General features: G+C 39.2%; 1 protein-coding gene across 2 annotated transcripts in view; it reads right to left on the bottom strand.

The window, feature by feature from the left end:
- NELL1 (neural EGFL like 1) overlaps positions 1-16043 on the bottom strand; it is an 833013-nt gene that overhangs the window by 208860 nt on the left and 608110 nt on the right. For both annotated transcript variants that reach the window (XM_032359330.1, XM_032359331.1), the window contains exon 15: positions 5169-5264. In XM_032359330.1, the coding sequence (XP_032215221.1) occupies positions 5169-5264 (96 nt within the window). The remainder of the gene's footprint in view (positions 1-5168; positions 5265-16043) is intronic.

Genomic DNA, 16043 nt, shown 5'->3' with positions numbered 1-16043 from the left:
GGAAAAGAACAGAATAAATTATCCGGCAAAAAGTCACTCCCTCTTAAGGCAGAGTTAAAAGAGCTCCAAGACCTAAGAAAAATCCAGTCCTTTTTGTGAGTTTTTATGTTTTTTGTAGTAAGTAATGATTTTTACAAGTTTAAAATAAACATAAATAATATTTATTGTATGAGAAAATCCAGATAACCAAAATAAGAAAACAATAGCTACTGGAAATTATACTGCCAATGGATAATGCTATCAAATTTTTTTTTTTTTGGCTATTTATAGATTTCCCTGAATATTCCTGACCAGGTTCTTAATATGCTTTGGAAAGGCCTGCAGATTGTGAGAGTTCAAAGCTTGTGTGAGTTAAATGAATAATATTTACAAAGAAGGAACCCATTTCGGAAGTTATGTGGGAAAAAGTCGAGGTCTGCTATTTTTATAATATCAGTATATTTTTTCCCCAGTTTTTTACATTACACTATGGTCTAGCCTATAGTTTGACGAGTACGGCCCAGTTCTCACTGTCTGATTCCCAAGATGTTGCTTATGACTGTATGAATTTATACCATTTAGAATTCGTGGGACATACAAATAGAGAAATGCAGTAAAATTAGCTGTCTTGTGTGTACCACCACAGAGAACATCAGCATTTACATCCTACTCAAAACTCCTACTAAAAGTGACTGCCGGGCGCCTGGGTGGCTCAGTGGGTTAAGCTGCTGCCTTCGGCTCAGGTCATGATCTCAGGGTCCTGGGATCGAGTCCCGCATCGGGCTCTCTGCTCAGCAGGGAGCCTGCTTCCCTCTCTCTCTCTCTGCCTGCCTCTCTGCCTACTTGTGATCTCTGTCTGTCAAATAAATAAATAAAATCTTTAAAAAAAAATAAAAAAATAAAAGTGACTGCCTAGTATTGGCAGAGAGAGATCATTTTAGAGAAAATTCCATTTAAAACATGTGTATCTAAGTTTTCTACTATGAGACATTATCTTACTACATCTATTGACAACTTCCTTTTAAAAATGAAAAAAGAATAGGGACATCTGGGTGTCTCAACTAGTTTAGTGTCTGACTCCTGATTTCAGCTCAGGTCGTGATCTCAGGGTCATGAGATTGAGCCCCCAAGTCCAATGCAGACCCTGGGTGTGGAGCCTGCTTAAGGATTGTCTTTCTCCCTCTGCCTGGCCCTTCCCCAGTTTGTCCATGCACATATTTTCTAAGAGCAAGAGAGTGAAAGAAAGGGAGGGAAGAGGGGAAGAAGGAAGGAAGGAAGGAAGATTGATGGAAGAAAAAAAGAAGAAAAGAATAGAGAATTTCCTCTTCCTTCAGGAGAACACAAGCGTTCAGGTCACATGCTTCCTGGGTGGGGTTGAAGCATTCACATATTTACAATGTCACTGGTAGAAAATGGACAGAGAACTCTCCCAGCTTGCACATCAACCTGGTTCATAGGACCATAACAAGGTGTGCCTCACATAACATATGATAGCTATCGGCCAGTCTTTGGCTCACGGATGTCAGGAATGTTCTAAATTACAGCAACTCTAAGCACTTCTAAAAAATGCTCAAAAAATGCTTTAAAATGTTTCACTAGCAAAAAAAAAAAAAAATGCTTGTAATTTTTGTATTATCAACTAACACTGATACATTTCCCTAAAATATATGTGTCTATGTGCATACATATGCTCATACGTACATATACATACGTATACACACAACATAGCAATTTTTATAAAATACTTTTTTAAATGCTACATTTAAATATTAATTTATTTATTTATTTGACAGAGAGAGATGACAAGCAGGCAGAGAGAGGAGGAAGCAGGCTCCCCGCTGAGAAGAGAGCCTGATGATGCGGGGCTCCATCCCAGGACCCTGAGATTACGACCTGAGACGAAGGCAGCGGCTTAACCCACTGAGCCACTCAGGTGCCCTAAATGCTACATTTAAACCTTGTGTGGTCCAGAGGAATTACTTCTGCCTCCCAAGGAATATTTGGCCATGTCAAGAGACATTTCTGCTTGTCATAACTGGGGATGACACAGTTAATGGTATTTAGTGGGTATAGAGTCTGGTGATGCTGGACAGCCCTCTAAAACCGAGAATTATCTGGTCCACAAAGTCAATATTGTCAAGGTTAAGAAACCCTTAATTAGACATAGTTTGATACCTTGTACATAATCTCTACTTGTTCTTGATTGTAAATTCAATCTCATTCAGTTCTCAGAAGATGGTGCTCTGTTTCATGATAGGTGACCTATTTTTGGATTTAGTGTACCTCTTTGATTTCTCATCTGAGCTGTTCACTTTTGTGTTACATACCAAACACAGGTGGCTGTTTTGACCTCATTAAATTCTAGATATGCATTTTCTTTAACAAATGATTTCCAAGATTTAACTTAATGTGCATGTATTCTAAAATGCTGAATGTCACAATGCGTAAAACCAATGACCAGGGGGGCCATGGGAAACATTTTAAGACTAAACGTAAGTGAACTCTACATAGATCAAATGAGACCATTTAATTAGCCCTGAAATTGAAAGAAACCCAATGAAAGATTTAGTCTAATCATGCTATGAAACATTCATAATGCATTTGTATTTTTCACTCACACTCTAAGACTCAAGGTATCCATATCACTATTCAATGGAAAACAGAATTCATGTTTATTCTTAATGAGCAACATGACAAAATAATTCAGATAAGGTATGACATAGGTTTTCAGTATTTGCCTACAATTCATCTACATCCCTTACATACAAGTGACTGGAAAATGTGTACTTTATTCTACTGACAAAAAGTCTTGCAGAATTAGACTACTGGCCAGTATCAAATGGAATGGCTGTGCTACTGATGGGAGAGAGCATCACATGTGGAGAAACATTGTTTGTTTTTTTTAATCCTACAATAATTGTGTACATACTCAGGAAAATGCAATTCTCAATCTCAAATCCAACATTTATATTAATAACATCTACGTAGGAACCCATGTCCTACCAATTCTTGTTTTATTTTTCACTCTGGTCTTGGTTTTCTCCTTTATCTCTATTTTTCCTGCTCCACATCATGGGCCAGAATGTAAGCACTGATCCAACCAACCACTTATTGAAAAGAGATAAGGCCAGATGTCGAATGAACAAGCCATGAGAAACTACAATTAATTTTTCCTGAGCTGCCACTAACTCAGACCCTGGTCTAAGAGATCAATGCTCTCCCCTATTTCTTTAAAAGGTAAAAAGAGTAAGAACTTTACAGACGTTCTGGTTAAGGATCTCAATTACAATGTAATTGTTGTTTGAGTATAAATGTTGTTTAATGTATAAACCAGTTGTTACTGCTGGTTTGTAACAACCTGAGGTGCTTGGTGCAAGTACAAGTTTGTGGACCCTCCCCACTCAGACTTTCTGATTCACCAGATAGGGGGCAGAAGTGGAGAAATCTGGATTTTAACAGGAAGTTCACATATTATCCTTGAGAAACACACGCAAGGGCTTATAAGGCAGGCTTTGCACAATGTAACTTATGTTTCATTCTCAGTTCTGACACTGGCTCTGTAGCATTGCAGAATCACTTCACCTGGCCAAAGCTTTAGTTTGCCATCTATCAAGCTGTAGCAACCATAGCAATTTCGTTTGTTGTTCATATGAATGCATTCATTCACGAGGCCTGAGACTTAACTACCACATGAGAAATCGACTCTCATTAGTCATTATCAACATCATCACCATCACCGTTCTGTCTCCACACATCCCTGTGACTCATTTTAGAGAAACACAGCAGTTCTAGAGGAAATAAGACAAAACCTTTAGTTTGGTTTTTGCTTTGTTTTTTTTTTTTTTTTTTTTTTTCATTTTAGAAAACCTAATCAAAATCCAAGGTACTGCAATAAAGGCATGTGTGTTGAGTTACCATTAAATGTCTTTGCTTTTGGCAAGAATATTTCAGCTCCATGTGGCAATGCTCTCATGCTGCTCAGGAGCAGAGCTTGGCAGGTCTCTTTTTAAGGATGAGCCAATTAATATTATTTAATAAATGTGACTTCATTTGTTGATAATATCACAAAATATGGAAACAATGGCATACACGTTGTTGATTTTCTTGTTGAATAATTTATGTAAAATTTGACATGTTTTTTAAAGGATCAAGCTGCCTTATAAATGTATAGGTAGCACAATGTAATTATGTGGGACAATTTGGGGTATAATAAATAGACTCATTAAAAAAATGAAACTTTTAAACACGAAGGAAAAAAGAGCTTTGCTTAGATCTTTGGCAATAGATGAAGACATCCTCTGTCTCATCAGATAATAGGAATGATGATGACAACGTTGTATTTCCACTCTTCTCTGCAATTCTATATTAAGTGTCAAGTTTATTCCCTTCTCAGAAAAATACGGTACAGTGGTTTTACCCTAATAAATCTCATGGACAAATACACTGAAATATTTAGTTTTCTATGACATAGACCTGTTGCTTCCATTGATTACGAACACTGGCAAACTAACACTGATTATCAAATTCCACTTACACAAAGGTAGGAGGACCTCTTCAATTAATGACAGAGCTGGAATTCACCAAATAGCACCTAGTATAAATATTACATTTACTGCAAACAGAAAGGGGTGCATAATGGAATCTTACTGATGCTAATTGGCTTACATTATCAGGTCCATGAATGATAATGTTTGTAATAAACCAATATTGAAATAAAATTCCAAGGACCCATAAACCTGCTGGAGTTATTTAACGTGCTTTTACGCAAGGAGCATGTGGTTCTAATTTAGATTCCGTTGATGCAGCAGATTGTTAAAACTCTAATAGTTGCATGTGATGCTACCCAATAAATGATAAGTGGGGCAAGTCAGTTCATGAGGCTTTATCTCTAATTAGCACTAAAAATGCATACTGGCAAGCAGAGTGGAGAAAACACTGGACCTTGCTGAATTAGACACACTGGAGGGAGAGCAAATGAAGCCCTATTTTCAAAGAGAAGATGCCTATTATGTAGCAAGCAGAAGAAAACTACCTTGGGAGAAGTTCATCTACCATCAAAATTGGACATATTGAGTCAACCCACAGTGCTATACCTAGAGAAAGAGATCCATTAGCTCTGGAAGTCTCTCTCTCTCTCTCTCCACCCTCTGCACCCCCCCCCCACCAAATAACAAAACGGGCAAGGTTACCTTTCTCACAGTGGCTTCCTGTGAATCCAGAAGGACAGACACACTTGTTAGGAGACACGCAGGTTCCACCATATCTGCAGCCCTCTTGGCAGAATGCTGTCACAAAAAAAAAAAAAAAAAAAAAAAAAAGAATAAGAGATATTCTTAGATAAGATGGCACTAAGGAAACTCATGGTGAATAGTGTGAATACTGAAACAATTCTTTCTTTGGTGCATAGAGCATACATACCTGTGTGGACATATTTAAAAGTTTTAGTATACAGAAAGAAAGAAATGTCATAATGCCTATTTCAGTCATTTACATGAGATCATTTGAAACAACAGATATAAAGTATTTCACACAGGGCTGGCACGTGTAAGTGATAGTATGAGCAGCTACTACTGTTGTTATTCTGGTTATTAATATACTTGAAACCAAATAGGACAAATTGTGTAACTAGAAAGGATAGGGTAGGAATAAAGGCAAAGGCAATTTAAATGCTATTTTGTAACTACTCCCCAAACATCTTTTATTACAATATAAACATTCTTATATTGTTTTAAAAGATTTTGGATAGTCAATATAAGTTTTTAAAGATTTTATTTATTTATTGAGAGAGAGAGCACTTGTGTGTGTGCACACATAAGCATGAGGAGGGACAGAGAGAGAGAGAAAAAGAGAGAATCTCAAGTAGGTTTTGCACTGAGCACAAGCTGGACATGGGCTTGATCTGATGACCTGAGATCATGTTCTGAGCCACAACCCAAAGCTGGATGCTTAACCAGCTGAACCACTGAGGCACGCCAGGTATTCAGTATAATTTTAGATAACATATATTTATTTAAACACTTACTTTTGAATATTTAAGATATTTCCAATGATTCTATAATAAAACGATGCCTTGTCCTTAGAGTTAAAATACTTAACACAGGGGAAATGCTTCTATGTGAAAATGCAGTTTCAAAGGGTTTGGACTTTGATAAGCCTTTCACAAGCATCAAAAAATGATCCTAACCCCATCTCAGTACATCCCTGCTAGCCTTCTGAGACCAGGTTAATTTCCCTATTACCCACTAGCACAACATAGCTCCGGGAACCTCTCCTTTGCAGTACTAGCTACCATTGTTCACTTACCTGTATTTGATTACCATCTTCTGTTTTGTCCATTGGACTGTAAGAACCATCAGGATAAGAAACTGGGATTTTGTTCTTGTTCCCTACTGTACCACCATTTCAGAATCCGAGAACACAGCCAATGCTTAAAAATCACTGATGAATTCACCTATATTTTGCAGGCTATTCTGATCAGAAAGCTATTGTTCTAATAATTCCTCAACACTTCCATGCCAAATAATTTATTTTCAAGGCTTGTAGGAGAACCAGTAATTTAGTGTGCCCAAACTGCAAAATTTCTCCTAAATGAAGATGACTGCAACTTGGTACCACAGATTTGTTTTGTTTTTCACATGAGAGCTAGGTGAGCAAATGGCTTTAATTGCAATTAGAAACATGTCACACTAGAAAGATACCATGGTTATATTTTGCCATCATCACACAAATAATATGGCTTTAACTCTAAAAAGCTACCTAACGTCTTTGGATAGTTTGACAGTAGTTCAGCTACATAGAACTTCTCACAATATTGCCATTTCCCATATCATTTAATATCATCTGGATAATTTAACATTCTGTAGCTTAGTAATTGTGAGTTCCTTTGCATCTGCCAGACAGATAGTGCATACCTTGCTATCCAAATACCATTCCCCATTTTCCAACATCTTAGTACCCTGGGACTGTAAAAAACATTTACACAAAATCTGCCTTGGTATGTTCACCAAAAATAAAAAATCAATATGTATATAAATATATGCATACAAGTGTACACAAAATCCCTTGTCCCCAAAGATCACACATGTGTGCTCTGATGACTGCCGTTTCCAAGTAAGGTATCTAACCTATAGCTCTGCATCAAAGCTGGTAACAAAAAAATAAAGTGGTTTTGCAAACTGAAAATGATAGATGGAAAGCTGATAAGGAAAAGTTTCAAGTGACCCCAAAAGAAGACGAGTTTAGAAGCAAGAAGTGCAGCTTGGGTTTCTTTAGTGAAACAAACAACACTTGATCCAGAGGAGTGTGCACGTATGCGCACACACATTCATGTATACACATAGATCGGCAGATTCAAAATACATGAATCTCAAAATACATGTGCTCCTGACTGACTTGACTCATAAGAAGAAATGACAGAGATTTTTGTGAAGAAAGCATGAGATGTTTGTGATGTTTTAAGAACATAGATGTGATAATAAATACGGTGCTATGAGGGTGAAATTAGTTACTATTCATAGAAAGGGCCTTTAAATAGTGTGGGGCACAACAGTGTTAAGTACCTTGTTATATAAATTTATTTGACAGCAATAATGTCACAGCTGTGAAACACGGGACAAGGACAAATCATCTGACACCAAGACAATACAAACCCATCTGACAAGGTGTTCGGCTTCACCAACGATGGGTGAAAGGCATCCCTTGTTATTTATGCTTTAATTTCTAATACTAGTAATGGCCCTTAACATCATGTTATTAGATAGGTGTTACTATTTCTTTTACAAAAAAGGTAAAACTGGGGCTCAAAAATGAAATACCCCAACTAAGGCCATACAGTTGGAAAGCAGCAGAGCTCAAGATTTAAGCAAAGGCTTCTTTGCTCAAAGGCTACAAAGTCTTGCCTTTTCTTTATATGTTATAGTGCAGACTAACCTGCAATCCAATATTCACATGGGAAGCCTTATTCTTTTTTCAATAGTTCCATAATGGCTAAGGAAATGAATTATATATTGAAAGCAAAAAAATATACCAAATCGCATATGTGACATGAAAGCGAAGGGAGGCAGGGAGTTGCTCAAGTTCATGTACATCTTATCTGATCTCCATTTTTGGCCAAGTCTCATCATGATTGACCAAATCCAGGCATGTGTGATTTTTAAATGGCAATTATCCTGGATAAAAAAGAAATTCATTACCTACTCGAACCTCACAGAATATGACATAGTACTTTGAAAAACAAAACACAAAAGCAAATAAGGAAGCATGCCATCCAAAATGTGAACTCAAGATCAACTCAAGTTTTCTTTGAATACCTTCTAAGATATCCAAATACACAGGTATCCTAAACTACAGATTGTGAATAGATTTGTTTATATCTGGTTCTTCTTCCTCAACTATCAACCTAGCATTTCAAAGAAAACAATTCTGATACTCAAGAGGACCTACAATTTGGTGCAGCATTACTTTGTTGGTGGCATAACTGAAACGAGAAGCCAAGTCACCATCACATTTCTTTCTACTTTATGAGAAGATAGGATGGCAGAATTACATGGCTCAAGTCCTTGTTCTGTATTTATTAGCTGTGTCACCTACAGCGAATTATTTCACTCCTGTGGACCTCAGTTTCCTCAAGAATAAAGTAACAATAATAACGTCCATGCTGTGCAAGGTTCATTTCAATTACCAATGTAAACCACCCAGCACAGGACATGGCAGGTGTGATATGCTCAAGAACTAGACCTGATTCTTATTCATCACCAGAAGTCTGTTTTTCCAAATAGCAATACTATTATGCACCGGTTTGTGTGCTACATCCTGGAGATGTAGCAGTGACTTAGAAAAGATCCCTATGCAGTGGAGCTTATTCTTTAATGAGGGCTCACTGTCATTCTATCCTTGACTAGATGACATAGTATCATGTGGTTTGCAATGGAACTTGGAGCCACAGCTCCTCTGCAAACTTGGAAAAACTCAGGCATCATGGGTATGTGGCTCTTTTGCCAACCACTTTCTTAATTCTGAAGCATGTCTTGAATAGACTGCAAATATACAATGGAATTATGAACCTGAATCGGTCATCACAGTGTCATTTGTTATTAATGTATTACCCTGGGGGAGATGCAGCACTGGATCAACTCTGAAATGGTATTGTTCTATTTTGAAAAGGACTCTGCCTTGTGCATGAAAATAAAATCAGAAAACTCAAAATTGAAGAAGCATTAATCCACAGACAGATTACTTGTTTTCAGGCAACAATTCTCAGCATGGGAAACAAAACTTGGGCATTAAGGGAAACAAAATGAGAATGTGGGTTTGCAGACACCAGTCTGTAGATGTTTAGTATCATCATCATGTGTTCAGTTTGACAAAAATAGTTTTACACTAATAAAAAGTAACAACCTTTCAAGTTCCAGACACTTTGCAGGATCCTCTTAAAGTTCTATGGGCCTATATTTCGTTTCTAGGGGTACCCTGTATCCTGACAAAATAAAAGAAAACAAACATGCCTCAGCACCATCTGTTAAAAGGAAACCCTTTGCTTCTCTCCTTAAGTTCATTTCTGACCTCTCTTGCCAGCACTGCTCACTCTGCCCTGTGGAGGTAAAGGATTTAAATTCCATTGGTAAATTTAGGAAGAATATGTATCAGGATGATGATTCTCAGGTGGGAGAAGCAGGAGACTAGGCAGAGAAGCACTGTATGTTTAGAAGTATGTAACTCTTACACTTCTAGTTTTATTCTAGATAATTCGTTACTAGATGTGAATTACATCATTTAAAAATAACCACTGAGGTATGTAAGTAAATGATAGCTGACCACCATGGACCAATGGTCCTAAAATGTCTTGAATCAAAGATTAAAATTAAGTTGATTATGTGAACCTAAAATCCAAAAATCAGGAGGTGAGGGGGAAGGAGATATTTAAAATCTATTCATGTCCAGCATAACTCTATGGCCACCCTGCATCTCTCTTGTGAGTAAGCTGCCTTCAGACGGAATCAATTTTCCTTATCTCCTGAATGACACCTTCCTCCCTGGGATGTGGTTGGTAAGTCGGCCTTAAATTCTGTGTTCATTCTTAGCAAACTAGCTTGTTATAGACTGAAACTTATGTTCTTTAACCCAGTTCTGTCAATAACAAAGGGGATATCACCTCCATGTTTGCTTTTTGGTTGATTGCTCACCTCTTTCAGCACATGGTATGTGTCCATCAAAGACTCCCTCAAATATTTTTCGTCCTCAGAAGATGGCAGGTGGGATCAGCGTGCTAATGGCAATTGGTGGGTAGAGGACAGGGATGTTGCTAAACATCTTGTAATGCATAGGTTGACCCTGCCTAACAAAGAACTGTCTGACCGCAAATGTCAATAGTGTTGAGAGTGAGGAAGTGTGTTCCAACTTCACACTATTTAAGTCTACTAGGTGTCCACAGGAGCAAAATTCTGTTATTTTAGCCCATTATTTTCCATTTCTCCCCTCCCAATTTCTCCCCTCAAAAAACAGTTTAAAATAAAGAGAAAAGATAAGAGTAAATTCATCCAGGTGGCTTGTCTGATACATCAAACCAAACATCTAGATGTCTACAACTCTCAATTTTCATATCATTCTGGTTGCAAGCACACAGTCTATTGCATAAGTTAGTATTTCATTATTGGCCCCAAATCACCTTTCATCCCTCGTACCATCTATGTTTGTATCCACAATTCCAATACCTCTTTGCAAACCTCTTATCAACGGTAATAATATTAACAACAGTAATGGTGAATTCCATTTTTGGAAGACCTATGATGTACTTTACAGACAATATTCCCTTTCATGCTAACAACAGCAGCCCAGTGCATTAGACATGCTATCATCACTGTCAGATGAGAAAGCTGGCTTAGACAAGGGGAAGGTCAGAGTGTTATAAAGCGGTTCCCTGGGTTTCGGGTCCCACATCAACCACCTCTCTAAGCCATCCACGTGGGGCTTGTCCACCTACCATGTGCAGATGACATGCTGGATACTGAGAAGCCTACAACGAGGTGAGAGATGGTCCCCATCCCCAGGAAGTTCATAAGCCAGAGACAGAGAGCGGCACATATAAAACCAAGCATCGTAAAACATGATAAATGCTACTATAGCAGCATGAATAAAGTGCTGAGAGAACATGGAGGAGAACATGATAAATTATGCCTGGTGGGCTTAGGGCAAAGCTTTTCAACAGAGCTGGCATTTGAGTTGGGTCTGGAAGAATGAATGGGATTTTTGTTAAGCAGAAAATCAGAGGGAAAAGGGCAGGGCAGGTCAAGGTTTGTCCTGTGGAAAGGTACTGAACAGAAGATGAAAATGAGCCAATATTTATAACTCACGTCAAGGTCAGAGACCGGACAGCATAAGAGAATGCAGGAAGCCATGCAGGCCAGCAGGAGCATTTTAGAATCTGTGACCCATCCTCTCCATCTTCCCATTTCCCGTCCACTTCCTGGATTTGTTAGTGACCTTCAGGCATAGTACTGTCCTGCCTGGTTATCCGCATACAGACTTTTGTTCTGTCCATCATTGTAGTTATTTAAGATCATGTTTTGCTAATCTTTTTTACTAAACAGTAAGAAATAAGTTTTCTATCATAAGCCTTCACATATACACAACCAGTAACGGAAGACTGACTTAGTCTGTGTAACACATTTTGATATTTTCTATTGTATTGCCTTCATTGCATCACCTTGTATTGTACTATATTTTCTATCATTTATAAAATATGGCTATGATCCAATGATTTGCTTCCCCAGCCCACTAAGGCTGCAGTTTAAACTGTGCGCTTATTTCATACAGCCTTGCTAATCACTGTATTCTTCTAGTCTGCAGCATTCTGCGATGGTGTGGGGGAAACAGTCACTTTTAGATTAGTCTTGAGATTCTGGTCTTAGCTTTAGAAACACTGATATAAGACAATGTCTGTAATGCTGTTATTTTCTGCGGATGTAGTCGCAACAGATGCCCTCTGGTCTGGAAAGTCAAAATATTCACTCTATGGGTCTTCATAGAAAATCTGTTACAGAGGATAAATTCGATGGGAATGGCACAGGCTGAATAAAGAGATAGTGCATCCTTTTCCATTTTTTGGAGGGGGTGCTATACATATGCTTCTCTAGCTGGACTGTGAGATTCTTAAGGACCAGGGTCATATTATTGTTGCAAATCTGATTTCCTCTATATATCATCTGGAGCTCTGGTGATACTAAACTTCTATTTTTTTTTTTGTAAATTAATTATATGGAGAAAACAATGTTTCAGAAGACAGTTTTGTGTCATGAACTGTATCATGAAATTTGAGAGGACCATTTGACTGTGTCGGATCAATTCTGTTTTTAAAATGTCTCAAACATTTACTACCTATTAAGACACTAGATACTCTAATAAGATATGATCCCTGTTCTCCAGAAGCTGCAAGTTTATTACAGCGGTTCTCTCTGAGAGCAATTCTCCCCACCTCGGGGGATATATGACAATGTCTGGAGATCTTTTCATTTATCACAAATGGTGAAGTGCCATTGGTGGCCATACTAGTGGGTAGAGAGCAGGGATGCTACCACTGAACATCCTGCATGCACAGGACAGCCCCAAAGCCAAGAATTATCCAGACCAAAATGTCAACGGTGCCAAAGGCTAGAAAAGCTAGACAATCCTTCATTTTGTCATTCAACAATTACTTATTGAACACCCTCTGTGCCAGAGATTATTCTGAGAGCCAGGGAATACAAAGAATAGATAAAATGTTGTGTTTAAAGATTTTATTTATTTGACAGAGAGAGACACAGTGAGAGAGGGAGCACAAACAGTGGGGACGGGAAGAGGGAACAGCTCCCTGCTGAGCAGGGAGACCAATGCAGGGTTCAACCCCAGGACTCCAGGATCATGACCTGAGCCGAAGGCAGCCGCTTAATGAATGAGCCACCCAAGTGCCCTAGTTAAAACATTTCATATTACGGGTCTGTATTCTAGTGGGGGAAGATACAGAACAACAAAATAAATGTGCAAGTGACAAAGTTATGTGAAAGGCAATATAGTAAGAAACAGAAGAGAGCAGGGGAGTGGAGGCTGTGCCTATGGGGAAGGTTGCAATTAAACAAGGGGATAATGGAAGGCCTCACTGAGTAGGTGACATGTGAGTAAAGACCCAAGCAAAGAAAGAGTGAGCCATCAAGCAGAGAAGTGTTCTAAGTAGAGGTAACAGCAAGTGCAAAAGCCCTGAGGTGTGGATTGTACAGATTATGTAGTGCTTTACAGATCCTAGCAATAACACCGACACAAACTCAAAGGAGGCAGAGAGAAGGAAAGGACTGCTTCTTCCTAGAAGGTCAAAGAGGGGTCTGTCCACACAACAGCAGAAACCTGAGCTAAAACCAGAAAAACAGTAAGTAACTGTAAGGCAGGACGGGACCAAGGACGGTCAAGTCAGGGGTGGGGAGGAACAGCACGGACAGAAGAGCAGAGACATGGAGTACCACTGGTGGAACCAAAGAAGGACTGAGCTTGCTGGAAGACAGGCCATGAGGAGGAAGAAGAGGTGACTGGAGCTGGTGGTCAACTAACCCAGGCTTTTGGCTCTTTCACTGAAGAGCTCCTCCTACTCTGCCTTCCTCATCAGGTACCCACGCTCTTAGGAAGGATTTGGGACTGCCAATATTGCCTTCTTTTCCTGCAATTCCAGTTTCATTCAGAATAAGACCGGTGGCTTGTCCCTAGGAAGGCACCGTCAACATTTAATTATGAAGAGGTTCCATGAGCTAAAGTCTCTGAAATGCAGAAATGGATGAAATATATATTAAAAAGAAGAAGAATTCAGCAGGACATCTCTAAAAACTTGGGACTGAGGAATATTTGGCCCTGACTTTGTGCACACAGGGATCAATCACTGACATATAACCCAAACAACACGGGTGCCGGGTAATTCTCCTACAAAGCCTACAGCTTGGTGAGGGGATAAGACTCTGGAAACAGATCTAGATTCTAGTCATCGTTCTACAACCCTCATTAGCTGACTGATTTCCACCCCTCAACTTTGGTGAGATATAACTGACATAAAGCACTGAGTAAGTTTAAGGTGAAAAATGTGTTGATTTATCACATTTCTATAATACAAAAGGATTATCACCATGACCTTATTTTTGAAAACTGCTTAATCTCTTTAATTAAGCATCAAATTCCTTATCTGTATAGTTAAGGCACTGGGAGAACCTTGGGTCTACTGATATTACCAGCATCAAAGAAGTAGTGCATATGAAGTACTTGTCACAGTGCCTACAAACAGTAAGTGCCCAATAATAGTTAGTTCCTCTTAAAACTGTCAGTCTCCTTCCCTCCAGGTTAATTAATAGAGTGAATATATTTATTATGTTTTATTAATTATATTTAATTTATTATTAATAAGTTTAATATATTATTTGATGTAACACAGCGAATATAGTTAGGTCTTCCCTACGTGGTGTAAAAATCAACACCAGGGTTTGAGAGCTTGTTGAGGACTAGAATCAAAGGCAAGGAAAATAATACGGGTTTAAGACAAAACCTAGGAAGAGGAACCGAGTAAGAGGTGGCATTCAAATTTCAAAAAGCAAAATTCAGGAAGTTAGTTAAGGACTCCCTATGATGTAAAAACTAAGGCCACAGTCAAATTATACTTTTGCAACAAAAACTCTGAAAGCAATTCATAATCCGGTGTTCGGCATTAACAGACGGGCTAAGAAACAGGAGCATGGGAAGTGCTATCGGTGGAAAGCAGTTGAGGAGAGAGCCCGGGTGAGGGGGTCAGAAGGTTTCCCGCTGCACCGCCATATCGGAGCCAAGACATAGATTACCCTGGGAGGTCACAGTCTGGAGACTTTCAAGAAATAAATTCCAGCAAGCTCTCCCAGGCAAACGCAGTCTGTGATTTTACAGAACTACATGGAATGAGATGTTAAATCTTGAGTGAGATATGAATCCAGGCTGCGGTGACAGTCGCTGGGTCACTCCGGTGGACCAGAGCGCCTGAGAGGGCTTTTCCATTTCCTACCAACCTCCAGCCTGAAATCGGAGCAATTTCTCAGATTCGTAAAGCATTCTGTGCTTTTGTGGAAAGCGTGCTCGGCAAGAATCTTAAGAGGTGGTTTGTCATGGTGCCTTCATTCTGTAATGAACGGGGACACGGAGAGGAGAGAGGTTTGATGACTTGCCCAAGAAAAAAAGTTAATTATGAGGCAGAGACTGAGAATTCCAGGCTCTGGGATTCTGACACAGCCTCAGGTGCCTGAGAAGTGAGGCCAAATCCCCACAGTAGGAGAAGGCTTGTTCGGGTTTTTTAAGGAATATGTTGTATAGGGAGCAGTGGGGGTGGGGGTGGTCAGAAATAAGGGAGGAGAGAAAGATGAGGAAAAGAAGAAAAGAAGAGAAAGAACTGTCTTAGCGATCAAACACAGCAGCAAACACGGCCCTCCCCATCTCTGTCCTTTCAAATACCTAACACAGACACCTCGACGGTCAGATGACACAGTCCGGGGCACGGGCTGCCGGGCTGCAGATTTCAGGTCTCTTTCTAACTGTGTAACCTAGAGCGTATGGAGAAACACCTGTAAACATCATTTTCCTCATGACAGAATGGGGAATTGAAATGGCACCTTCTTTGTATGGTTGTTGTGGAGAGTAAAGGTTACTGGAGGTCAAGTGTTTAGAGCCAGGTGCTCAAAGGACATTAATAATTCTTGACGCTATTATCATTAGTTTTGTACTGACACTCACAGAAGGGAAAGCCACCTAGGGAAAAGGATACTGACATGGGCAGCTAATGGTATACGAGACCCTAACTCACAGGGTTACCAGGCTGTTGTCTGTATTTTGTGGAAGGGGTGCTATTTTTCACTCCCGTGTTTCAAGGTCCCAAGCCAGAAATTCAGAATTAGAATTATTAATTATCATGTTGTAGAATGCAAAGCATTCCAAAGAGCTCTGCTTGCTGGAGGATCCAAAAACATATATTTGACCTTTCTTTGGCTGCCTTCAAAGTCAAAGCCCAGAGTCCTCTTAAGTGAGCTTGTCTGATTAATGGC

Source organism: Mustela erminea, chromosome 9 (genome assembly GCF_009829155.1).
Source record: "Mustela erminea isolate mMusErm1 chromosome 9, mMusErm1.Pri, whole genome shotgun sequence".
In the NCBI taxonomy this organism is placed as follows: Eukaryota; Metazoa; Chordata; class Mammalia; order Carnivora; family Mustelidae; genus Mustela; species Mustela erminea.
This window is presented reverse-complemented; position numbering and strand designations above follow the sequence as displayed.